This window comes from Quercus lobata, chromosome 4, assembly GCF_001633185.2.
Source record: "Quercus lobata isolate SW786 chromosome 4, ValleyOak3.0 Primary Assembly, whole genome shotgun sequence".
Taxonomy (NCBI): Eukaryota; Viridiplantae; Streptophyta; class Magnoliopsida; order Fagales; family Fagaceae; genus Quercus; species Quercus lobata.
The window spans coordinates 58,961,863-58,989,345 of record NC_044907.1 but is presented as its reverse complement, the minus strand read 5'-3'; the positions used below and the strand labels follow the sequence as shown (position 1 = coordinate 58,989,345).

Here is a 27,483-nt window from a genome sequence, read left to right as displayed (position 1 = left end):
TTGTTTAGTTTTGATTTTGGTATGTAATTGGTTTTGATTAAGGTTTAAAATTTAGAATTGGTTTGAGAGAATTAGAAAGATGAGAAAAAGAATGGCACGATTGAGGGATTTTGAAAAGGGTTGCCTGCCATGTGTTTGATGAAATTTCTCTTAGACAGGTGGTACATAATCCTTCGATTCAATTCTTTCTTTTTCCCATATTGATATAAATTTTGGCCTTCTATTGGATTCACAAAATCCTTTTATCTGTCATCGATTTCTTGGCTTGGTTTGTTTGCAACAGTTTTGTTGCTTTTGGGATTTTGTATATATATGTTGATTTTATTGGTTTATTTGTTGTTCAATTCTAAGATTCCAACATAATCAAACAAAGAAATATGTGGCATTGGTATGAAACTATGAAATATTGGCAATCCTTTGGGGTTTGTAAGTTGGAACACCAGATTACAAACCATGCTGTAGAATGCAATTTTGGGTGTAGGTCCATTTCTTGACGACAATACAGGGAGTTGTCTTTATCTATAACTCATTGTGAAGGTTAGAACCTTAAGTTCTTGAATTACACTCCATAATTTGCCAAAAACAAAATCTATTTTTAACATTTCCTTGGAACTCATTCATGACTAATTACAATTTAAAATGCAGATTTCTTCATATTGATGATCCATTATCAATCACATGAGCATATATAAATGGCTATGGAACTTGATGAATTGATAATGAATGCATCTATCTAATTGCTTTTATGATAAGCATTTGATACCATTTTTCTATATTTGGCTGTGTTAGGATTAGACAAATCATTCTAATAGTTGGTGCATGTTAACAATTAATTGATTGGCTTTCTACAACATGTGAGAGTTAGTCATGGTATTATTAGAAGGGAAAAAGGAAATTTAAAAGGTAGAACATATAAAGTATGCTTGGCAGATTTTCTTGAAAACATTAATTATTTGTAGTTGTAGTTCTTTTATTGACAAGATTTTATTCAAATTAAAAATCAAGTTTTGAATAAATTAAGGTAAAGGGGAATATGTCGTTTTTAATAGTAGGCCAGTTACCATGAATTCTAGACAAGCATTGTTTAAAACATATACCTTTCTAAAAACAGATACCTGGAACTATCAAACAACAAAAAATAAATTGCAAAACTACTGTACTTTTATTTTCCTTGGGGTTGAATAAGGTGAATTAGATTTGGTCACATGTATTTAGAAGTACACTGTTAAGTTCTAAAGACTTAGGTATTTATGTATTTAGAACTCTAATGTGTATTGTTGGCAAACCATGATCAAAACAATGTGTTTAGAAATGTTTTAGTCTTGCTCAAAGTTGTATCTTTTATGTAAAGTTGGAATCGAGCTAATGCAGAAGTTACTATGCATTTTGACCTGGCTCGATTGATCGAAGCTTAGGCTCAATCGATCGAATTTTGGGCAAAATGCGTTTTTCTGTAGATTTCCAACTCAGCCCTAGTTGTTTAAAACGTTTAGGGTTTTCTAATTTGTCCTAAGTATAAAAGGCAAACCCTAGCCACGTTTTAGTGTTGCTCATATTGCTATTTGTGTAAATCTCTTGTGAGATTTAGAGGAGTTTTCCTTTACACAAACTTAGGGTTTCTAAGGAGGAGATTTTATCTACACCTTGATGATCAACTCAGTTACTGCCATTGAAGCTTAAAGAAACACAAACGGTTGTGCTTGTATCTGGTGGTGAATCCAAGAAAGAAGGAGTCCGAGGATTCGGAGTTTGCACGTGGTCGTGTCAGTAAGTTCTACTGGTGGGTAGCAATAAGAAGTCGAGCGTGGGGGCTTGTAAGTCTTATTGTATGAACTTCGATTCTATCAAGATAGTGGATTCAAGTTTACCTTAAGGATAGCTAGGTTAAATCCTCCCCAGGTTTTTACCGGTTTGGTTTCCTGGGTGATCATATCTTTGTATTTTTATTTTTCCGCTGCTTTGCATAATATGATCTTTGTGATTGTGATAACCTAGATTTGTTAATTTGGACTAAGTAACTACTTGGCTAATTACCTAGGTTTATTCAATTGTGTTTTAAGGGGTCCAAAAACCAACATACACTAAAAATATGCTAATGTTTTAAATTCTTATATCATTAATTCATTCTTGCATTACAATAATTTTAATTCTTATTTATTTATTGCTAACTTTAAGGGTCCAAAAGGCTTTCTATTTTGGTTTAAGGCTCACTTTATGGGTATATTTACTACATACTGAGGTTTTTGTGGTTTCAATTCATTTCATGACTATAAAATATTGATGAGAAAATCATATCTGTATTATAGATTGGGCAGTGAAGACCCTTTCCACTTTTGATGTTACAAAGATAGCATCTTAATTTGATTAGGCAGTGAAGACCCTTCCCTTATTTAATGTTACAAAGATTGCATCTTAATTTATTTATTTTGATAGGTAAGATTGCATCTTAATTTATTGAGAGCCATGACACTTCTATCTTTTCATAACAATATGATAGTTTCTACTTACTTAATGGAATTCAATAGTTTGACAAGTGAAAGTTTCTTCACATGACATATGTCCTAATTGATCATGTTCTTCAAACAGTTCTTGGCTTTCTCAAAAGTGGGTTTGTATTTGGTTTTGTGGCTTTTGTCATTTTTTTAAAAAATACAGCAATTCTTATTTAGTTTTTTTTTTTTTAATTATTGCATGGGTTTGAACATGAGAAATAATATTATTTTTAATTGCTTATTATTTAAATATGTATCATAATATTATTACATCTTTTGAAAAAGTTATCTATATCTATATCATATACTATATATAATAGCGGAAGCTGAGAGAAAGTTAATTCCTACAATTAAAGAGGTACTGCCATATAGGAAAAATGCCTATCTAAAATTCAGACACGTATACAATTTAATCTTTAAAAAATCATATGGTACATTGTTTGGAGAGGCTTCCTATCACAGCATTAAAACAATTTGATGGTCTCTGAGTATAAACACAACACTAACTGCTTAAATGGGTAAATTACATTCAAAAGGCTTGCCCATATACGGAGAAAGAGAGAGAATAGAGTTGTTCGTCGAAACCCAAGAGAAAGAGAGAAATAGCCAAGCCCGGCGATTGTTCGTTCACTGGCTAGAATTAGACCATTGGAACAGCAAGCACAGAAAGAAACCGTTAAGCCATATATCAACCACCCGAATCATCGAAACCGACACCGATAAATTTTTTTTCTATTTTTTAGATTTGGGTATGAAATTTTGCTTTTAATTGAGTTCTTTTGTTGGATAGGTTTAGATTTATTCATTTTTGTTTTGGGTTTTAGGGTTTTCTATTAAAAAGTTTGTAGATATTTGCTTTTTTTTTTTTAAGGAAAAAGAGAATTGTTTCTCGGTTCCTTTCAAAATTTGCAAAATTTAGGTGAAAATTTATCAATGTGTTATGACTCTTAGTTTATTCAATGATCTTCGATGAATTTTTCCCTAAATTTTGCAAATTGTGAACCGAAATTTGGTTGATTAATGCAATGGTCCACAATTCACATAGATGAGAAAACTTGGCTAATCTTGAAGCAAAGTTTGATATGAAAAGGGATTTTTTTTTTGACGATTTTCTCTCTGTGTTCTGCAAGAGAACGAAGAGATTAGGATGTAATTGATTTTAACTTGGTTCTTGGATTATATTTTGACTAATTGAAACCAAAATCCTAAACCTTTATCTTTTAGAACTTTGTTTTGTGTGTGTAATGCTGCCAAATCTTTCTTTGTTTTGTATGTGTAACGTTTTTATGTACATATATAGTTTCCTTGCCAACGTCAAAATCAAAGAATCTGCAACTAAAGTCAACCTTCTCTGAAGAGCAAAATCCGAACCCAAGTAAGAATTTTGATTCGCTTTCAATTGAAAACCTACCTACCCTGTTATTATTTACTTTTGGTGTTTTGGGTTGCTATGGCTGAATGATTGGCCTTTAGTTCGCCAGCCTTAAAAAGGGTTTTCCAAAAAAAAATTTAATTGTATTTACTTTAGGGGCTATGGTTTCTTCTGCTTTATATCTTATTGTGGTAAAAGTCGAACACTTTAGTGGGTTTTCAAACTTGGGCTTCTTCCTCTAGAGGTGGAAGATTCTTTCTTTAATTTTTGGTTATTGGTTCTGGATTTACATGACTTTGCTATTATTATTATTTTCATACGTGATGCGTAGAATTGGATCATGGGTGAATTATAATTGAATTCATAGATTGATGGGTTTAGATGTAGAGGGTTTAGATAAGTCAAATTATTGGACGCATTGAATTTTTATGTTCCTATCTATGTTGTGATTTGTTATTTAAAAATATTGTATAGTTTATATCATCAGTTGCCCTTTTTAGTTGGTAGATTTTGGATCAAGCTGAATTGCATGGTGTCCTTTCTTCAAAATTCTAGACCTTTACATAAGACTCATTGAGACAAAAAAATTTTGAAGATTGGCCAACCCTATCATAGCATCACCCGATGTGCTCGACAATTGTCTGAGTGAAGTCAAAAAAAAAAAAAAAAAAAGCTTGGTAAAATTTTTTATGTTTATTTTATGAAAGTCCTCTATTTTCGTTTGGATTTTTTTTTCGTGCCAATACAACATGACATTTGTTTTGTTTACTACAAGGATTTTCATAATTATTAGAATATGATGAGTCTTATACCTTGATGTTTTTTTGCTGATTCTTCCCACTGTAGAATACTGTTCAATATCCCAACCAAAGCACCTAGGTTGTCCACCTATTTCAAACCTTTGTATAGCCCCTTTCAATTTTCAGTTCAAGCCATTGATATCTACACTACCTGCAAGGTATCTATCTTTCTCCATGTATATGTGTATGTGTGTAAAGTCTATTTATATGTGTAAAGTTTGACTCTTTTATGGCTTTTCAATGGGTGATATTTTCATTTTGGTTGGGATTGCTTTAGGTGTTTCAAGTTAGAGTGAGTTTTGTAAAGGATGTGCAAAAGTAAGAGGCATGCTAGGAAAGACAACATGAACTTGTGGTTGAGAATTTTGGGGTAAGAATTTCTTTTAATATTTCTTATTCTTCTTCTTCTTTCAATTTTTATTTCTTTAAGTTTTAATTTTGTTTGTATAGAACTATTAGCGTTTACATGTATTTTTGTGTGGTTGTCTTTAAAATTAATAGATTATGACTTTGGGAATTTACTTTTTGACTTAAGTGAATTATAAATATAGGGGCCTTGAAGCTTATTTCATCATAATTTACCACAAATCAATTAATATTGTATGACCTATTATCTATATATCTTTAAAAGAAAAGGTTTGTAAAAGGTTTTTTTTTAATTTTTTTTTTAAATTTTTTTGCCCTGTTTGAACCTTCTCAATGGGTATCACTAAGACTTAGTAAGAAAACCACAAATATGATAAACCATATGTACATTTACTTTAAAATTTGATTCACAGTTCACATTGTTGTTTTCATTACATTCCTATGTGTTATTCTATAGATTTTTACATCTATCATTTTCATTATGTTATGATTTTTAAAAAATCATTTATTTTTAGGAGTGACCTTCTTGCATCAATTTATAGTGGTAGATGATGAATTTTGATAAATGTCAAGTTTTGCTAAAGGAGCTTACAGGTATTGATATAAATTTCATGTAAAATTGTGAGTGGTGTTAATGCATTCACTTAAAAGTGATTGTCTATTTAGTACTACTAGAAATAATTCTTGCTGTTGGCTGGGTCATGTAATTAATTGGACGTGGACATAAAAGAAATCCATTTATGAATAGATGATTACATAATAATGGGTGAAAAGTTTCATGAATTCCATAACTTGGGTGTGTGTATAATCTAATATATCTGTTTTGTTTATCACTACAAGGGTTGTTAACAAATTTTCTCTGTATCATTGCAACTTTTCGGGATTGTGAGCTTTTTCTTTTTCTTTTTTTCTTTTTTTGTTTTGCAATTGAAATTTAGGGTCAAGATTAAGATTCAATGTTGTTTTTATGGGTTATGATTTATGAATTGGTTTCATTTTAAAATTTGAGATTCCCATGTACTATTGATTATGCATTTTATTTGTTGCAGGTGGAATTCTATTTTGTTTATATATTGTGGCTTTATTATGCACTACCGCTTTTTCTTTTTTCTTTTGTGATTGAAAAGTTGGATTCAATGTCTCTTTTAAGGGTTATATCTTGGTTTGGTTTTAGAATTTGAGATTCCAATGTACTATTGATTATGCATTATTATTTGACTAATATTTTTCTAAATTTTTGTTTCATAAACCAGTAGCCATTTTTTTCTTTTAAACTTTTTGGTTGTAAAATTCTCTAATCTCATGGTTTAATTCACTATAGTTCCTAGGAATGGTAGATTTGGTATTTGAAATTGTCTTGCAAGTTTTAGTTCTGTGTGATTCATTGTGGTTCCTAAGAATAGCAGATTTGCTATTTGAAATTGTCATGTAAGTTTTAATTGATTAAAGTTAGATTCCTTTTTTTTTAGTCTCTCATAATAGGGAAGTACACACATGAGTGATTTGAAGAAACTAATTTTTAAAAATTTTAGGGGATATTGGACACTATATGCTTAAATATACTACGTTATTTAAGTTTGAATATATGTAGTAGAAGTATGATAACTAAGTTTATGTTGGATGCAAAGTTTATTAATATGTAAAATGATTTCGCGCATTACGCAGGTTAAACGCTAGTAATAACTAATAGTCGAAACGTTTGACTTTTTGTTAATCACTCCTCATTGCGCCACATGGCTACATAAATTAATACCACGTCTACGTTTAAAAATGCACAAAAAATGTGTCTGTTCAAGCAAACCGTTTCAGAACTATTTTTGCAAGTGTTGGTGTTCAATTGCACTGTTCCACTAGGTAGTTATTAATTTTGCACAGTTATTGATACATTTCATGTTATATTTCTTTAGGAAAAGAAAAAGAAAACAACAACAACTTCAGTTCATTTTTCACCCCCTATCTCTATATGACAAACTTTCTCTCTATACGGGGAAAGTTTTGGGTTTTAATGCCATTTTTCATCTTAGTGTTTTAATTCAAGTTATTGAGTCATATTTTAATCTTTGAAGCAAATTTTGATTCTCTCTAATTCACTCTTACTAGACTAACTTTTTTAAGATCATTAAGCAAAGCCAAGGGGTGCAAGCGTAGAAAGAGGTTTTTCTCCTTTGCAATTATTATTATATCTTAATTTATGAAGAGAACTTTGCAATGGGTCTACCAAGTTGTGATAGGCCAAAAAACGAATTGACCTCTTGTGATATATTAATTGATTAATTAGCCAAGTTTATTAATTAATCAATTACATGCAATGAGCGTGGTAACACAAACAAATCATCAAATAACTAAACGCAGCGGAAATTAAATTTGATACGGGTGATTTGTTTACAAATGGAGAAAACCACCGAGAAAAAACCCCACTAGGTGATTTTAAGGTCACCACTCCCGAGAATCCACTATTATCACAACAAGCGATTATAAGTAAAGGAATCCTAGTACCTTATACCAACCTACAGTTGAACCCTTACCTTAATACCCAATTGGACTTATTCTGTAGTGACAATCTCTCCTTGTAATGCACAGCTCCCAGTACGTGACTAACCAATTGCGCAGATCCCAGTATGCAACTTCAATCATCAACTAGAGAAGGCTATTGGCTGCAAAGTTCTTCAGTTCATCACACGATGAAGATCGAGAAACTCCTTGGTTACAAAACCCTATGGTGCACAAACACAGTAGTTTCTTCACAAAAAAGATGAACTAGGGCAAATTTTGTCTCCAGTCACAATTTGCTTGAACAAGGTTTGCTCAACACTTGTGCAACTTGCTCCACCTTTGATGGCCCTTAAACTAATACTTTTAAATATCTAGGGTTGTCAGAAAAGAAAGCCTAAACATATAATCACAGATTGGAGTCAAAACAGAACTGAAACTCTGTTTTTCATAAACCTCGATAGATGCCTATCTGTCGAGCTGCTATCGAGCCATAGGCTAGAACAGCTCTTCAAGGCTCAATAGATGGCTAGTTGTCGAGTTTTAATGAACAACACTTTCTGCACTTGAATCTTGAACAGACTTGCATGGCTTTAACACTTTAACTTGAAACAAGATTTCTTGAAGTATTAAACACATCCTGGATCTACCCAATTACAAGTAAAGTGTGTTTTGTCAAAGGATTAGCCAATTACATAAAATAGTGACATGTGTTTCTAACAAGTGAATCACATATGTCCTAACAATCTCCCCCTTTGGCAATTCATGACAAAACCACAACAAACAAATAAACATATGAGAGAAGTCATAAATCACTCAACTCATATTCACTTGTTGAATACAATAAAATCTATCCTAACACAAACTCTTGAAAAACTTTGCAAGAAGTGAGTTTATGACAAGAAAGACTTTGACAACCTGTATTTCTGAAACACTTTAAACAAAACTCATCAAGGCATCTTAGTGTGAAACAGAAATAATAGATTGCATACAAAATATAAGAAATATGTGTATAAAGAAAGAAAAGAAACAAAACATGGTAAGAGTAGGTGAAAAGAAAAACATACATCAATATAAAAGGAATATAAGTACAATGTATATCAAAACGGTCACAAGACTACAATATACAAGATATGATGTATCTGAAATAGAAAGAAAAGAAAAAAAATACATCAAGTCCTCACTACATCCCTCAATGTACACACTCCCCCTAACAAAAATCTCCTATGCTAACCCTCCCCCTAACTATGACTACTCTCATAACCAAAACTAATTCCCCTTTTTGTCACGAGTGACAAAGGGTAAGAGTGTCAAGTAGACATCTCATCAGAGTTGGAAGAGCTAGCATCTCCATTAGTATCATCATCGTCGTCGTCGTCCTCAAATGCCTCAGGTGTCACGGGAGGAGGAGAGGGAGACTCCACAAAGCCACGAAGGTGAGCCTACTGTCTAGCAATACGGCTGACATGGGTGTTCACTTGATACAACTTAGTAGAGAGTGTATCAAGGCAAGCATCCATACGCTGAAACTGCGCCATGATCGCATCCAAAGTCACACCTCCCACAGAAGTAGAGGGAACAGAGGTGGGTGGAGCTGAAGGAGTGGGAAAAGCTGTCGGACCGGACCGTCTTGAACAAAACTATGCCTCGCTCTGATTAACGGTAGCATAGTCAATGACATACATAACGTGAAAGTGGTCGAAAATAGGGAAGGGAATGGAAAAATGGCGTAAGATCCTCGTGATAGCTGAAGGGAAGATGAGCTTATCATGGGTCGTCGTATCCCTATAAACATCTATGATGGAAAGAATGAAATGTGAGGGAAAATCTATAGTGAGATGCTCTAACAAAGAAAGCAAAAATCGAGCACGGGGCTCGGTAATAGAGTTATAATGAGAAAAAGGATGAAGAACAAAAGTCATAACCATGTCATTAATTTAGGACCTTTAGCAAAGGTCGAACATGGAGTAAATTGACGATCGCCCCAATCAGCGGGATGCTCATAAAAGGCAGAAATCATCTCGTCTTTGGACCCAATCCTCAGACGCTCACAACCAAGGTAGTCAAGATGCTCTACCCTCGGGACATGGAGCACCTCGGATACAATATCCGATGTGACCACTATACGCGTACCTTGAACGCGAGTAATGAAGAAAGGTACTAAAGAATCAAGTCCATGCATGTTAGAGTAAAACTCCTAGATCAGCATGGATGGACAGGTGATCGGGACGTCACACAGTGACTCCCACCCTAATTGTGAATGATAGTAGGTAGGTCAATGTCAGAGAAGTCCGACAAAATGACTCGGTGTTCTGAATGAGTACCTCATCTAGAGAAGTTCTCCGAGAAGTCCTTTCGGGCTTGCTCATCACGGAACCAAACAGAAGAGGGGGTAGGATTAGAAGAAGAAGGATGCCCCAGAATGAAGAGAGTTCCAGGATAGAGTAGACTTATATTTCGGTCCTATGACAACACTAACGTAAACTAGAGAGTGAGGGGGAAGAAAGAAACACTCAGAAAAGTCCCAAAAACAGTTCAAATATATAAAAATATATTGAGTGTAAAGGACATATGTAAGAAAATACATAAGCAACTGACGTGCAAAGATAATTGCATCATGGACTCAGCCCAATACAAACCTACCAACACACAAGCAGTTTAACATATATAACACATCTAAATGTATGAAAATATAGTTATAATGCACATGGGATGCAATGCATGAAGATTTTAAAGCATTTTCACAAAAACCAACCCAAAATTTCACAATAACTTCATTAATTTTGAAAAACCACAAAAAATTTTCAAAAACCCAAAACCTAGGTCTAATGTATGAAATGCATGAAGAATAAAGGATTTAGACACTTACCAAGTAATGAGAAACTTGATTAAGGCCGAAAATCAACTTAGGATGAAGTTTGGAGTGAGAGAGGGAAGATTAGGAGGTGAAAAGACACGAACAGATCGAGAGAGATCAAGTGAAATGAAGTCCGAATCGCGTTGAACCCTTATATAAAAGTTCAGTAAATATCGACAGATAGAGGTGTCGAGAGAGGTGTCAAGCTTTGAAAGTTTTGTCGGATGCAACTATCGAGAAGGTGTCTAGAGGTGTCCACAGCAAAATAAGCTCGATGGATCGAGGAGCTATCAAAGGGACAAGAACTTTCTCGATTGATCTACCTAGCTATCGAGAGGTGTTGAGATTGCGATAAAAAGCAACTAAAGAACTCGATAGATAAGGCAAGTATCAAGAGGTGTCGAGGAAGTGTTGAGATTGCTTAAAAACAGTTTTTCAAGAAGAGAAAAATACAGATATGAATGCAATCAAATATGCAACTCAACTAATGATCCAAACAGCATTTTGAACACTCAAAATCATCTCTCAACCAAAAACAATTTAGCACATAGGTCCCAAAAACACACACACACACTAAACAAGTCTAACCAATTTTATATTTCAAAAACAAGTCAAGACAGTTTAGTGAGCATACATTAACACATGTAAACATTGTGATAGCCAAATCACATTGTACCTGCACATGTATCAAAAGTAGCAAAGAATATTACGTGTTGTGTGTGAAAAACATCACAAAATTGCATAAGTGTATACATGTTATGACGATTTGAGATATGAGAAAATCACTTTAACTCACACACAATCATAACTGTTTGATGAGGACTATCACCTTCAAAGTACATCATATAACTCCCACATCTCCTAAAATACATGTTTGCAATCATATATAAAGCATTTTGATCTTTTCGTTTTTTATTTTTCTTTGCATATTTTTCTTTTAATAAGCATATCATGCATGAGCATATAAGAGATAGAAAAGAAATACCCAATGATGTTAAGCATTTTGACATTCCACTTTTACTATGCCAAAGCATACAAATGTCATTTCCGGATTGGCGGGCAACAGTGATGAGATGGTTATTTATGCATTTCTCTTATGATTTTCTAGTCCTTCCTGTAAAAAAGAGTGATACGAGTATTAAGTACAAGAGATTACTTAATATTACTCATCACAAACAAGAGCCACAAAGCTTACTTGCTTAGTTGTGCATAGAGATGCTCATCTAAGTTACAAGAGATACAAAGTTTAGAAAACTTTATTTCAATGGCCATCTAAAATACGCAAGTACCAATCTACACAAACACACATTGTTTTTTTATTTTTCTGATTTTTTTTTCAAAATTTTTTTATTTTTATATGAAAAAAAAAAAAAAAAACCAAAACTGAAAACAAACAAAAACATGTTGAACAAAGAAAGCATAAAACTAGACTGACTCAAAACAGTAAAGCAAAACACTCAAGTAATACAAACAAAAACAAGAAGAGGAGAAAGAAAAAAAATGACATAATCACTTGGAGCCTTTTTCCTTCCACACCTTGGAAGAACATTTCCTTTAAGTAAACCCTTGAATTGGTGGTGAGTGAGAAGAATTGAAACCATTCAAGTTCGAAAGGAACATGAGGTCTTTAAGAAAATCTCCAAGAGGAGCAAAAGAAGATGGAAATTAATTCTGGTTTCCCGATGCTATCATGTCGTTGTTCTGTTGAATGACTAGCCACTTATAGCACTTAGGTCGAGTATGACCATCAACTCCACAGTGATGACAGAGATACTGCTTCTTTTGTTTAGGCTTTTAAGAGTTAACCTTCTTAGCCCTAGGGTTTTTAGCTTCTTTCTTATCCTGCTTAGGGTGTGTTTCTAAGATAAATTTACCTTTATCTATGTTCTCACTAGCTAAATCATTTTTAACAACATTCTTCTCAGTTTCAATATTATTAGCAGGAGGAACAAAAACAGTAGTACTAATAGAAGCAATACTAGGAGAAGAGAAATCATACCCTAAACCGGTTCGATCAGAAGCAGATTTCTGAAGACTTAGAATCTCATCACTTGAAGTCCTCTCCAATTGAGCTTTGACTTGGAATAGTTCTGCTTCAAGCTTCTTAGTCTTCTTAGCCAAGAAGTTGTTCTTAAACCTCAGTGCTCCAATAGTCTGATTGCCTTCATCAAACTTTGTGGAAAGCTCTTCTCGTTCCAGCTCTACATCACTAAGCTTCTTGGTAGTCAACCTATACATCTTCTCATGCTTCTCTAAGACCTTGTATAACTTTGCATAGGCTATATGGATGTCATCTTATTCATCCATCTTCTCAAACTTGGACTCCACCAATTCCTCTTCTTCATCCACATCTTCAAAAATCCCCTCACTAGGATTGATAGTGGCAGTGAAGGCATTCAGGATTCCGTCATCCTCATTATTGGAATCATCCTCAGGCTCAATGTCACTCAATGTAGCAGCAAGTGCCTTGATTTTCCCAATGGTCTTGAGATATGTGAGGCACTCCTATTTCATATGTCCAAAGCCTTGACACCCGAAGCACTTTGGTCCTGAGGAAACAGTGTACTAGCCACCATCCCTAACATCCTTATTCCCTTTGTCTTGGCTCTTGAATTGAGAAGAACTGGATTGCCTATGGTCCTTGTCAAAGCCCCTTCCATTTGCATTCTTCATAAACTTCTTGAATTGCTTGGTGATGTAGGACTTCATCTTAGAATCTTTATCGTCTAAAGACTCATCAGTATCACTGCTCTTGGCCTTCAATGCTATGTTCTTGCTCTTACTCGATTTACCAATTCTTGTTAAACCTAACTCATAGATCTGCAGATTACCAACCAGCTCTGTCAAAGGAATTTTGTCAATGTCCTTTAATTCTTCTATTATGGTAATTTTGGCATGAAATCTCTCAAGTATAGATCTGAGCACCTTTCTCACAATCTTGGGTTCAGGAATGGTTTCCCCAAAGTTGAAGGCTTAGTTCACTATGTCCTTAAACTTGGCATAGAACTCATTAAACGACTCATCCTCCTCTATCTTAATCTCTTCAAAGCTTGTAGTAAGCCTTTGAAGTTTTGAATCCTTGACAGCTTTGGTTCCCTCATAGGTTGTCTGGAGAATGGTCCATGCTTCCTTAGCAGTTTTAGTGGAGGATATCTTCTTGAACTCCTTATTAGTGATCGCACTGAATAAGGCATTCAATACCCTGCTGTTGAAGTTTGCCGCCTTGATCTTGGCATCATCCCAATCAGCTGGCGCTTCCTTTAGCTTAGTCCAGCCTATTTCAACAACTTGCCACACCTTTTCATCTAGAAACTATAAGAAAGCTCTTATGCGTACTTTCTAGTATGCATAGTTAGTGCCATCAAATATAGGAGGTATAATGAGAGACTGTCATCTATCCATGACAAACAGGAGGTTAATGGATCATACAGTAAAGATTAAAACCTAATAAGAGTGTGCTTGCTTTGATATCAATTGATAGACCAAAAAACGAATTGACCCCTTGTGATAAATTATTGATTAATTATCCAAGTTTATTAATTAATCAATTACATGCAATGAGCATGGTAGCATAAACAAATCACCAAATAACTAAACGCAACGGAAATTAAATTTGATACGGGTAATTTGTTTACGAATGGGGAAAACCACCGAGGCAAAACCCCACGAGGTGATTTTAAGGACACCATTCCCGAGAATCCACTATTATCACAACAAGCGATTATAAGTAAACGAATTTTAGTACCTTATACCAACCTACAATTGAACTCTTATCCCAATACCCAATTGGACTTGTTCTGTAGTGACAATTTCTCCTTGTAATGCACGGCTCCCAGTACGTGACTAACCAATTGCGCGGATCCCAGTACACGACTTCAATCACCAACTAGAGAAGGTTGTTGGTTGCAAAGTTCTTCAGTTCATCACACGATGAAAATCGAGAAGCTCCTTGGTTACAAAACCCTATAGTGCACAAATATAGCAACTTCTTCACAAGAAAGATGAATTAGGGCAAATTCTGTCTCCGGTCACAATTTGCTTGAACAAACTTTGCTCAACACTTATGCAACTTGCTCCACCTTTGACGGCCCTTAAAATAATCCTTTTATATGTCTAGGGTTGTGAGAAAAGAAAGCCCAAACATACAATCACGGATTGAAGTCAAAGCAGAATTGAAACTCTGTTTTTCATAAACCTCGACAGATGCCTATCTGTCGAGCTGCTGTCAAGCCACGGGCTAGAACAGTTTTTCAAGGCTTGATAGATGGCTAGCTGTCGAACTTTAATGAACAGTACTTTCTGCACTTGAATCTTGGACAGACTTGCATGACTTTAACACTTTAACTTGAAACAAGGTTTCTTAAAGTATTAAACACATCCTAAATCTACCCAATTACAAGTAAAGTGTGTTTTGTCAAAGAATTAGCCAATTACATAAAATAGTGACATATGTTCCTAACAAGTGAATCACATATGTCCTAACAAGTTGTAATCTGAGAGATTTTATGTTTTTGCATAGAATTTCTACATTTTGTGATTGCATTTTGCAATTACATTGTATTTGTGTTTGCGTTTAATGAACGTGTTTTGACCATTTGTTTTAAAAGTCTGGGTTTCAATCTATTTTGTAATTACCAGATATTGTCAACATATTGTGGGTTGCGTTAATTGTGCATATTTGGGTTTTTACGGTTGTGATTGTTTTATTGGTTTTGATTTGTTTGCCCATGTGGTTATTGTTTCGCTGAATCAACATTGTTATTCATGGCGTTTGTATTATTGTGTAGAAATTGTGGGTCTATTTACAAGTCAAGTAATATGCCTTTTTTTATATTCTATTTTCATTTGATTGTGTTTATATAATATGCATTTGATTGTTTATGATTTTGCTTCATCAAATGCAGTTTTAGTTTTGCTCAAAATTTGAGATGGCAACAAAATTGTCAATGTTATATGATTTAGTGGAATGGGTGTTGGATCTAGTGTAGGTGTTGGATCAAATTGTCAGAGCCGCTAAAGCCTAAATGTTATGTTTTGTGCCATTCTAACTTGCATCTTTATTATTGTTGGTTATTATTTATTTATTGTAACATATTACTTCATAATATATAATGTAAGCTAGTAGGCTTTGATAGTTCTTCATACATGAGAAGAGAAGAATGGCCAACCTTTCACCCTCAAAGTTTTTGAAAAGTTGCCTGTGCCAAATTGAAAAAAATGGGACTTTTATAATGTTCTATAAGCACAATTGTATATATATTCTATTTACTGATTCTTTTGTAGTACTTATTAAACTAAATGTAAGAACACATTATGATTATTGTAATATATTACTTAATAATATTTGTATGTATCTCATTTTTAATGCTCTTGTGTGTAAAATTTTGACAATTTCATCATAAGAAATGTTCAAACTACATTTTTCATCTTATATTGGAGACGATTTAGCTTTCAATAGTTAAAATTAGAGAAACTTTCAAGCTTTAACATGTAAACATTTGATTTAAAACAATTCCGTGTATCGTACGAGTTAACGGCTAATTTTATATATATATATATATATATATATATATATAAAAGCATTTAATATATTGTCTCTTTTTTCTTTTTTCTTTTTTTTCTTTTTTGAAGGCATTGTTATTAGGGTGAAAATTGCAATACTGCATAAATGATCAAAATCCAAACAAACTCTCATAGTCATCTCACGATCTGCCACCTGGGCTGGGAAGCACCCAGATTCGATCTTCAAAGATCTCTCAGTAAATCCCTTTCCAAACTCAAGAAATTCCTCTCCTAGAATCTCACAAAAAATGTCAGCATTTTTTTTACACCAAAGACCAATTCACAACCCGTTTTCAGGTCCAAACCCATTATTATACCGACGCTCCTCCTCCTCAAGACCCTTCATCATCATGTCTTCAATCTTCACCCCAATTGCTCTTCTTCTCTTATCTCTTCTCATCATTCTCGGTGTCTTGGCTGGCATGCCTGACTTCCTCTTCTCCATTAGCTCTAACACTTCTTCCCAATCCAAATGGCGTGATTACACGCTGGCCCAAGCGGCTTCATTTGTGGCCAAGAACGGTACAGTGATCGTCTGCGCTGTGAGTCACCCTTACTTGCCTTTTCTTAACAACTGGTTGATTAGCATTGCCAGGCAAAAGCATCAGGACAAAGTGCTTGTCATTGCCGAGGACTATGCCACGCTTTTTAAGGTTAATCAGCTTTGGCCTGGCCACGCCGTGCTCGTCCCGCCTGCCCCTGATTCTCAAACTGCCCATAAGTTTGGTTCACAGGTATGTATTTTTTAACACCTGGGTTTCATTTATATTTTATTTTTGCCCAAACTGTACCTTCCTAAACTTTAACAAACTTAAAAGTGATCGATTTTAGTTCCTTACAAACTTATATCGGTTGATTTTAGTTTGGCCACATCTAAAAGTGATCACTTTAAACATCATAGACTAAAATCGCTAATGGGCCAAATTTTCAGGAACAACAATGTATTTAAGCATTTATTATTTTATATGTGAGTTCAAATGCTGTGTTTTTAAGTTAAAAAGTTGGCAATCTAAAGTCATTGTAAATTGGAATTGCAAGTTGTGCTAAACTGCTTATATATTGTTGCAAATTGTGCTACATGTGTAGTTATGTAATATGTGTATTGATCCTAACCTAAGTTATTTTATAGTTTAGTTTGCAACTTAAGCCCATGAGCAATTTAGTTCTTTTAATGTGATTGCTTTATTTAGTTTCTTAAAAATTACCATGTCATCACTCTGTTAGACACGTTGGACAAAAACCAATTAATTTAAGTTTGTTAGAGACTAAAATTGATCACCTTAAGCTTTTTAGGGACTAAAAGCAATCAGGTTAAGTTTGTTAGGGATTAACAATGATCACACTTTGAACTTCAGGGATTATATCGCTCATCAGTTAAAAGTTTAGGGACTAACAATGTATTTTGGCTTTATATTTTCTTATTTTATGTGAGTTTAAAGGTGGTATTTTTATGTTAAAAGTTGTCAATCTGAAGTCTTTGTGATTGTAAGCAGCATTTGTTGTGCTTAGCTGTTGTTAGTTCTTCTAAAACTTAGGCTTTTGTGCTACATTTGTAGTTATGTAACGTGTATTGATCCTAACCACTTTTTGTGAAAATTGAATTGATTTGTTGAATTGAAAACTACTTTTCTTGCTACGACCAAGTTGTTATGCCAATGTCATTGCCTAAATCATGAAAAAAAAAAAAAAAAAAAACCACATATAAATCCTTTTTATCACATCAATCATGTTGTATTTTTTGTTTGCATCAGTGCAACAAGGAGTTTGGAATTTAGATGTTTGCTTAACGAATTTGTTGCCCTTTTGATGTTCCTTGGTAGTATAAACTACAGTGTCATTTCGCTTGAATATTTCCTTGTTTTCCTGCCAGTTAGTATACAATGCTTGGAAATGTCTATCTCCATTTTTTTGTTGACTTCATTGCAATTTGGAAGCAATCCTAATTGGTTTCATATGTACAGGGATTCTTTAATTTTACATCCCGAAGGCCACGTCACCTACTCCATATTTTGGAACTTGGATATAATGTAATGTACAATGATGTTGATATGGTCTGGTTGGCTGATCCATTTCCTTATTTGCAAGGGAGTCATGATGTGTACTTCACAGATGATATGGCAGCAGTAAGTACACCTACTTTGCTTCTTGCCTTTGCTGTGTGCCATTTATGGAAAATAGTGCCAAGTGTTGCATATAAGCTACCAAAAACATTATATTCTATACAAACTCAATTTGTAACAAAATCTAAATATGCTGGTTGTTTGTTTCCTCATAACCATTTATGTTTGTCTAAATTGGGAAATAGAGGGACAAATCATGATCTTCTCAGTTACTAGTTGAAATGTTTTTTCAATTTTATTTATTCTGTTTTTGTCTTGCAACATAAGAACATCACATCAGCGAACACACCCAAGTTCCATTCTACTGGAGCCTGCCTCAGAATGTTGATTTCTTGAGATGTTTTGGATGCCTTCCAATTGCAACTGAACTGCTGCTTTTGTGTCTCTTTGTCAAAATTTTATATTTTAGCTCAAAAAAGAGGAGAAAGAAAAACTGAAAAACAAATGACATTTCAACCTTGAATTTCAAAATCAATCGCCCGGGGGGGGGGGGGGGGGCGTTGAGCGGAGGAGTGCTAGTGAAAGTTATTTGTGGATTTAAGCTGAGTCAATATGATGATGTTCTCAGAATTCAGTTATTCAATGCCTCTAGCATTGCCATGGATCTAACAAGTAATTAGATCTAAATTGAGGCTTCTTGAATGTAAATTTATCTTGAACTTGCATCATCTTAAACAAGATGTAAACGTAATTTTATTTCGTTGTAACTATCATCAATAATTTCTTCTTTTTGACTGACCAGGTTAAACCACTGAATCACTCTCATGATTTGCCACCTCCAGGGAAAAAAGGGCGCCCTTACATATGTAGCTGCATGATTTTCCTTCGCCCTACTAGTGGAGCAAAACTGGTTATGAAGAAGTGGATTGAGGAACTTCAATCACAACCATGGTCCAAAGCAAAGAAAGCAAATGACCAACCTGGTTTTAACTGGGCATTGAATAAAACTGCTGGAGAGGTTTTTTTCTTCTATTTGCCTTCCTAGTTTATTTCATAGCCCAGAATTCCCTACTAAATTTTTATTTCTAGGAAAGCTTAGTCATCTTAATAGTCCCTTTAGAGCAAAGTCTCAAAAGGCCTGTGGGGATTTATGCTTCTGCTGAAAGTATTGCAATTTGGTGTAGGAAATAAATAATCTGGAAATCTTGATATATTGGAGTTGTCTGCATAATCTGGTTGATTTAGGTTGCATCTGGTAACTCTACTTTAGGAGCAGAATGGGTTCTTCTTCAGTATTTTGACCCAAAAAAAAAAAAAAAAAAAACTTCTTTTTTTCCTTAAAAATTGTGTTTGGCATTATGCTGAAACTCTTACTAAAAAGTAATTATACTAAATGAAATTGCGTTTGGTTTTAAGAAGTGCAGAGTGCATTTTTTTTCCCATTTAAACCAAATTTTAATAGGATGGCAATAGTAATATCTTTTTAACAATCATAAATTTTACACAAAAGATTACAAGCATTTATATTGACATCCATTACATAAAATCCCACTTAAAATTAAATGCCCGCTTGGGTCTACCATTTATAACTGAAACATTTACTATAGGATCTCCATGAATCACGTTCTGCCCCAATTTAGTTCCAATTTTTTCAAAATTCCTAATCTTCTACTGATTACCATAAACAGACATAATCTTCCAACTCTGGCCACCACCATTATTGAATGATACTTTGGCCATAGATACCTTTTTGCACCAAAGCAAAAATTCCTTAGCTCTTTCTGAAACAAAGACCAACCAGCACGATTGGAGCTTGCTGGTATCATTATACAACCTCTCTTAGTCCCTCCAAAATATACCGCAATAACAACAAAAAGACCAGCTCTGTTTGATCTCCCACAGAACTCTATCAACTTCCCATTTTCCCTAAATCTCTTATAGAGTACAACATGACCAGGCACCCAATCTCGAATATCTGCAAGACAAGTAAGTATCCACTCCATGCCCCTACGTCCAACCCAAATAGAGCTCTTAACATCCCGACGTGTCTCATGTATGGCATACGAATCAGACCGCCCCCCATCAAAAGAGAGAGAAAAAAATTTTGCATCAATGCGAAATGACCTCTTACTGCTCCCATGGTCAGAGGATTGAGATTTAGGAGGGATGTTTTGTGACGTTTCTATGGACGGAGAAATTGGTGTGGCTAGAGGTGCAGGTACAAGGGTAGGCTGTTTAGGAAAAACTTGGTTAGGCCCTTGAAGTGGTGGGGATGGGGAAGGTAGTGATGGGGGAGGGGGGGTAAGGGTATGGGAAAAACCCAAACTGTGGAGGAAAGCATAGGGGAGAGGGAGGAGGAATATGTGAGGATGGCAAAAAAGGAAAAAAAGATGTTGATGGTTGAGGGAGAGGGTGAGAGTGGGGTGGAGGAGGGGGGTGGAGAGGATGAGGGTGGGGAGGAGGAGGCATCACACTAGTACTCTACACATGCTATTTTAATAATAAAAATCTATGATATATTCCTGCTATTTTGGCTTTTAAGTGTGTGCAAGCCTGAGGGTGGGAGATGAATCGTGACTTGTCTGGGTGCCAAGGAGTTCAACTAGCCCAAGGATTTAAGTGGTGGGCCTAAAGTTATAAAGCAAACAGGTGGGCTTGATAAAGCCCAACCCATGGCACCAATGTCTTCAAAAAGTATGGGTATTTTAGTCAAGCCGAACCCACCACAAGTCAGTTTTGATGCTCCATGTACGTGGGTTATAGGCGAGAGCTCGAGGGGAAAAATGAGTGGAAATTCTGAGTCGCTGGTGATAGCAGCAGTGCCAAAATTGGAACTATGTGCCTTTGCCCTCATCGTTGACCCTCCTCATGTCGCCTCGAAGGTCACATTGATTGTCAGGATAGAGGGAGATCACCTCGATGAAGCGGCGAGTGTGACGGAGGCTTCCAAGCTTGGGTCCATCAGCGAGACAATGACAAATTGAGGGATGGGGGATGTGAACTGGACTCCAATGGCTAGGGATTTGAGTGTGGGATGCCGGCGAGATCGACGGGGCCTAGGACTGTTGTTTCTCCTCATCGCTAGTATCAAGGTGCTAACCAAAACCACTTTTCACCTCTATTAGGTCTGATTAGTGGGAAGGGCTTTTGTTTTTGGGGAGAGAGATAACTCAACAAAGGTATCAGGTGAAAAGGGAGAAAAATGAAGCAATCCTCATGCTGAGTTAGTGTCATCTAGCTATTTGGATAGGGAGGAGTTGTTACAGGATGGGGCTAAGCATTTTTTGCTTCAGTGAAAGCACAGTGAAGTTAATCCTAGTGGTTTTTTTCATGGGGAGGAAGAGAGTGGCTTATTGGAGTGTTCATCTCTATCTAAATGGGATCCCAATGAACAAAAGGAGTTGGAGGTGATCTAGGAAGTTGAAGAGGGAGAGGTTCGGGGGTCTGAGGTGAACATTTTGAAATGGGTATGTAACCTGATGAAAAGTTTCTGTAGAATTGTGGGTTTTCCTATTGTTAAACACGAAGATCAATGTCTAGCTTTGTTTCGTCTCCTTGAACAAGACTACATTGATGTTGTAAACGTTGGGACTTCTAAAGCAACTATGAACCCAAGCTAGAAAGGGCTTAGGGAACTTAAAGGTTTGATTTCTTCAATTAATTATGATGGGGTATCATCTAAGGGGAGGAATAGAGTTTCTTCAGAAGATACGGGGGTGATTACTAGTTTTAAATGAGTTTACAGCTTTTATCTTGGAATGTTAGGGGATTAAACAATCCTCAGAAGCGAGAGGTTTGTAAAATTTTTCTCAAGGAGTGGAAGTGTGATGTTGTTTGCTATCAAGAAACTAAGTTGTCTTCTTTAAACTCCTTTGTTGTTCGAAGCCTTTGGGGTAGTCCGTTCCTTGACTGGGTTGCTCTAGATGCAGTGGGCATTGCAAGGGGGGGGGGGGGGTGTTACTGGTTTGGGACAAGAAAGTTTATGAAAAAGTTGACTGTACTATTAGTCAGTTTTCTGTTAATGTTTTACTGAAGGGGGTTGTAGATGATTTTGTATGGGTATGTTCAGGAGTGTATGGTCCTAATGATGATAGTCAACGGGGTGCTCTGTGGGAGGAGCTTACAAAGATGCGCTCTAGGTGGAATACAACATGGTCTGTGATTAGGGATTTCAATATCATTCAATATCCGAGTGAGAGATTTGGTTGCGAGGCTTTTAGTCCGGTGATGTTGCTTTTTTAGACTTCTTTGAGGCTAACTACCTTGTGGACTTACCACTTGAAGGGGCTTCGTTTACTTGGTTTAGAGATTCAGGGACAGATTGTATGTCAAGAATTGATAGAACTTTGGCATCAGTGGATTGGGTAGATCATTTTGGAAATGTGTGTCAAAGTGTACTCCCTCGTGTAGTTTCTGATCATTGCCCACTTTTGGTGGTGGCTGGTAGTGTTAATAAAGGTCGAAGTGCCTTTAAGTTTGAAAATATGTGGTTGAAAGAAGAGGGTTTTGTAGAGAAAGTTCGGCAATGGTGGAATGGGTATTGCTATTCGGGTTCGCCAAGCTTTATTCTGGCTCGTAAATTAAAAGCTCTTAAAAAAAACTTGAAAAAGTGGAATAAGGAGGAATTTGGGGATCTAGCATTTAGGAAGAAATGTCTTTTATCTGAATTGTTGGGTTTGGATGCTAAGGAGGACTTGTTGGGTCTTTCACAGGAGGAACAAACTCGTCGTATTCAGATTAAAGGTGAGATTGCACATCTAGCCTCTTTGGAGGAGATTTCTTGGAGACAAAAGTCTTGGATATTATTTGTCAAGGAAGGGGACAATAATACTTGCTTTTTTCATCAAGTAGCAAACTCCCATAGGAGAACTAATCATATTTGAGGTATAGAGGTGGATGGTGTCCTCTATGATGAGGAAGAGGTGTGGTCTAAGATGGTTAATTTTTATCAAAATTTGTACACTGAATCAGATACTTGGCGTCCATGGTCCTTCCATGGACGGATTGGAGTTTGTTAGAATTGAGGAGGATGAGCAGCTTGATCTTGAGAGGGATTTCTCTAAGGAGGAAGTGGTAAAGGTTCTTCAAGAGATGGAGGGTGATAAAGCCCTAGGTCCTGATGGTTTCACTATGGCATTTTTTCAAAAATGCTGGAGTGTAGTGGAAAAAGATGTTATGGCATTTTTTGACCATTTCTATAGGAGCTTAGAATTTGAACAGTCTCTGAATACCTCTTTTCTATCTTTGATTCCCAAGAAAAATAATGCTTTGAATATAAAAGATTTTCGGCCTATCAACTTAGTTGACAGTGTGTATAAGCTACTGTCTAAGGTTTTGGCTAACAGATTGAGGTTGGTGCTAACAGCAAAATTCTTTTGTTGGTGGCAAACAGATTTTGGATTCAGTGCTTATTGCTAATGAATGTTTAGACAGTAGACTGAAAGGTGGTACTCCAGGGGTGGTGTGTAAGTTAGACATTGAAAAAGCCTATGACCATGTGAATTGGGACACTTTGTTCTATTTGTTGGAGAAGATGGACTTTGGGGATAGATGGAGGGGAGGGCTAAAGATATGTCACTACCGTTCGCTTCTCAATTTTGGTTAATGGATCTCCTGCTGGTTTCTTTGGGAGCTCTAAGGGTCTAAGACAAGGTGATCCATTGTCTCCACTTCTTTTTCTTTTGATCATGGAGGTTTTAAGTCGGATCATGAAGAAAACTGAGGAAGGTGGTCTCATTCAGGGTTTTCATGTGGGTCCTATTAATTCTACCGGTATCTGTATTTCTCACCTATTATTTGCTGATGACACCATTCTTTTTTGTGATGCCTCTAGAGAGCAGATGCTTTCCATTAGGCTGGTTTTGACTTGTTTTCAAGCTTTTACTGGCTTGGAGGTGAATGTGGGGACTTTGGCTAGTATTCTTCAATACATGGTGGGTGGTTTGGGAATTTGGAATTTGGTGTCTTTTTATCAGGCCCTATTAGGGAAATGGCTTTGGAGGTATGGCCATGAATTCACTCATTTGTGGCGGAGGGTCATAGCCGTGAAATATGAGGAGGGGAAAGGGGGTTGGTGCACTAGAGTTTGTAGAAGGGCTCATGGTTGTGGCTTATGGCAGAGTATTAGGGAAGGGTGGGACACTTTTTCTAAGCATTTGTCTTTTGTGGTGGGGGATGGTTCTCGTATTCTTTTCTAGCATAATAAGTGGACTTGGGAGGATTCTCTTAAAATTTTTTATCCTCAGTTATATGTGTTCAGCCAATAAGAAAGCTTGTATTTCTAAAGTGTTAAGCCCTCCAATTGGTGATAATGAAAGAGCGTGGAGTTTAAGATTTTATAGGGAATTCAATGATTGGGATTTAGTGGCTTCCTACTCCCTACTTCATCTCATCCAAACCCGGACTCCTAGGGGTGGAGGGTGTGACAGTCTTAGTTGGGGTCTTAATGGAAGTGGGAAGTTTGATATCCGGTCTTATTATCATAAGATTCGTAATGCAGCTCCTTCTACTTTCCCTTGGAAGGGCATTTGGAAAGTTAAGGTTCCTAAAAGGGTAGCATTCTTTTTGTGGACAACAGCTCATGGGTAGCATTCTTTACGTGGACACTAGCTCATGGTCAAATTTTAACTTTGGATAACCTTAAGTTTTGTGGTCGCCCTCTAGCGAATTGTTGTTGCATGTGCTATTGTAATGCGAAATATGTGGATCACCTATTAATTTTTTGTCCGATAGCTCATTCTTTGTGGGCGCATATGCTTCGGTTGTTTGGGGTCGATTGGTTCATGCTAGGTTTAGTGGTGGACTTATTATTTTGTTGGTATCATTAGCTTGGGAAGCATAGTTCTGACATTTGGAATTTGGTTCCAGGTTATTTAATGTGGACTATTTGGACTGAACGGAATCAGTGTTCTTTTGAGGATAATGGGAAAACTGTGGTTCAATTAGTAGATTTATGCCAACGGACCCTCTTTGATTGGTCTCGATGCTGGGTCTCTCAGATTGTTCTATTCTTATTGATTTTCTTTTGTCTATTAGAATAGCTTAGTGTGCTTGTGTCTTTCTGTTTTTTATCATTCTTTGTTCACTACCTTGAATCTTTGTATTTTTCTTGCTACTCCTTTTTTAATAATACTTTCTTCTTATCAAAAAAAAAAAAAAAATCCCAACATTAAAAATGTAAAATTCAGTGCATAAAATTGGAAATATTTACTTAAATAGTCACCATAAGTAATAGAAATAATAATAACATAATGCCAGTGAAATTCTAATGGCACAACAACAACATATAATCCACCCTTGCTGTCCCTTACAGGTTTCTGAATATGATGTACTTGCATCATGTGTGCGTGTGTGTCCAATGTTGCTATACATGTCCCAAAATGACTGGTAGTTGTTTTAAAAACGTATCATGACCTGCACATATAAATTATGAACTATTCATGATAGTTGTTTTAAAAACGTATCATGCTATACGCAGTATCTTTAAATTGATAAAACAATACCAGAAAGAATTAGCAAATAATGTTGTGTTAACATGCTGTACCTGTCAAATCAAGAACCCAAAGAATCACAATCCTTTTGAATTTAGATCAAACTCAAGCACTGTCAAATAATCAATGGATGGTATGTCAACAAGATCTTCAAAAGAACAAAAGAATGTGATAATTAGCCCAAAATAAGAAGGCTGGAAACCAATTAAGGAGAAAAGAATGGAGGACAAAAACAACAATTGTGTCATGGAATAAAAACAAAAAACAAACAAAAAAACTAATTCCAAGACACGTCAAAATTTCAGTAATTCCTTTTTTCCCTTAAATTTGTCATGCTAGATACTTCAACCTTGTAACAAGGACAACTTATCAGCCTCTCTCTCTACTGGTACTCTTCATAGAAGACAATCACAGGGCATTGTCACAATCAATCCTCCCTGAGACACACTTATTGTATTGATATTGGCCTGTAACACGCAAATAATTTTTTCTTGCCTTGTTATGAATCCTTTAATATTGAAGAAGTTTAATGACAATGAGTAGATACTAGGAAAGCCCAGGGAGGGAATGCTTTGAGGATGAAATGCAAATGAGAATTTGAGGATTCTTCTTTTGCTTCATAAAATGAGAAATGGAAAATGCATTCTCAATAAAGTGCATTCCTCGGAACCCGAAATTGCATACCAAAAAAGGCTTCTTTTTTTTTTTTTTTTTTTTGCTTAGAGAACTGTGAAATGTATCCTCACTAGAGATGCCAAACACAGCCTGAGTTGTACAGAATATGTTCTAGGTGGATTTTTATGTGTTTCAGAGCTATTCCTTATGAAGGTCTTCCTTCAACTCTCCTGTAAGATATACTTCAATAGTATGAGAACAAATCTATGCAGCCTACAGTGAGAACTAGTGGATTTTTGAGCTTCTGAAATCTCTAACATTGTCTTCACAATTTGTATTGGTTGGAATCTTTAGATATGATGTTGAAGTTTTTTGTGCAGGTGGATCTCTACTTGCTTCCCCAAGCTGCATTCCCAACAGGAGGATTATACTTCAAGAACAAGACATGGGTGCAAGAGACCAAGGGAATGCATGTTATTATCCATAATAATTATATCACAGGTTTTGAGAAAAAGATAAAGCGCTTCCATGACTTTGGCCTTTGGTTGGTTGATGATCACGCCCTTGAGTCCCCTCTAGGCAGATTATGATAAACCAAAAGACCATATAGCTCCCTGTAGGACCAAGCAGACTTGTTGGAGACTGTTGGAAATGCTTCCAGCCTACTTGGGACTTCTTGCAAAATGACTACTCTTAAGAAGTCTGTGAAGAACATGTGTCTGCAGCTAAACATTATTGTGCACTGATGGATTCTTCAAGAATTGAAAAAGAATGTCAGGCATTTTACGGGGCAGATATTTCCAATTCTTTGGTGAGGTCCAGTTAGCATAAAGGAGATGTCAACCAGTGGTAACAGTTGGGATAATGCCTTATTGCCCATCGTTCTCTTTTTCAACCAAGTTTATTTTTTCTGTTGAAGTTCAATTTTGTTGACAAGTTTTCCTCAATATTTCTATTCTTTTTGTGTAATGCTAACCAAATAAGTTATTTTCTTCAACCGTTACAAACATTGAAGCAATCTTATTTTATTTTATTTTTATTTTTGAGATGATTATCTTCTGTTTTTAGATACTTGCATAAACCATCAACAAAATGAAAAGTGGTCCATTTAATATCTCTCTGTTTCGTTCAGTTTAAAAGTTGGGGTGCTTGTGGTTAGATTTGACTCTGGTAAATACCGTGTGAATTGAAGCTCGGGTCAAATTTGAGTTACCTAAAATTGCACCAACCGAGTTTAGAAAATTTATCCAAAAGATATCCAATTTAAAGCATTTACATCAGTTTGACTAAATTTCTTTGTCTATTTTAGTATAACAACCTACTTTTTTATATTTTATCCAACTAATTTTACAAAATGCTTACGTCAAAATATCTATTAT

The 27,483-nt window shown here is 35.6% G+C and overlaps 1 protein-coding gene across 1 annotated transcript; it reads left to right on the top strand.

Annotated features, from left to right (window-relative positions):
* Nucleotides 1–16,053: 16,053 nt before the first annotated feature.
* Nucleotides 16,054–27,150, top strand: LOC115986485 (UDP-D-xylose:L-fucose alpha-1,3-D-xylosyltransferase MGP4-like). Its single transcript, XM_031109562.1, has 4 exons — nucleotides 16,054–16,673; nucleotides 17,901–18,062; nucleotides 18,802–19,017; nucleotides 26,485–27,150. The coding sequence occupies exons 1-4, from the start codon at nucleotides 16,188–16,190 to the stop codon at nucleotides 26,692–26,694; spliced, it is 1,074 nt and encodes a 357-aa protein (XP_030965422.1). The 5' UTR covers nucleotides 16,054–16,187; the 3' UTR covers nucleotides 26,695–27,150.
* Nucleotides 27,151–27,483: the final 333 nt, after the last annotated feature.

Coding starts and splice junctions, on each gene's coding strand:
- LOC115986485 (XM_031109562.1), top strand. CDS start 16,188: ATGTCAGCATTTTTTTTACACCAAAGACCAATTCACAACCCGTTTTCA. Junction 16,674..17,900: donor CCCATAAGTTTGGTTCACAG/GTATGTATTTTT, acceptor TCATATGTACAG/GGATTCTTTAATTTTACATC. Junction 18,063..18,801: donor TCACAGATGATATGGCAGCA/GTAAGTACACCT, acceptor TTGACTGACCAG/GTTAAACCACTGAATCACTC.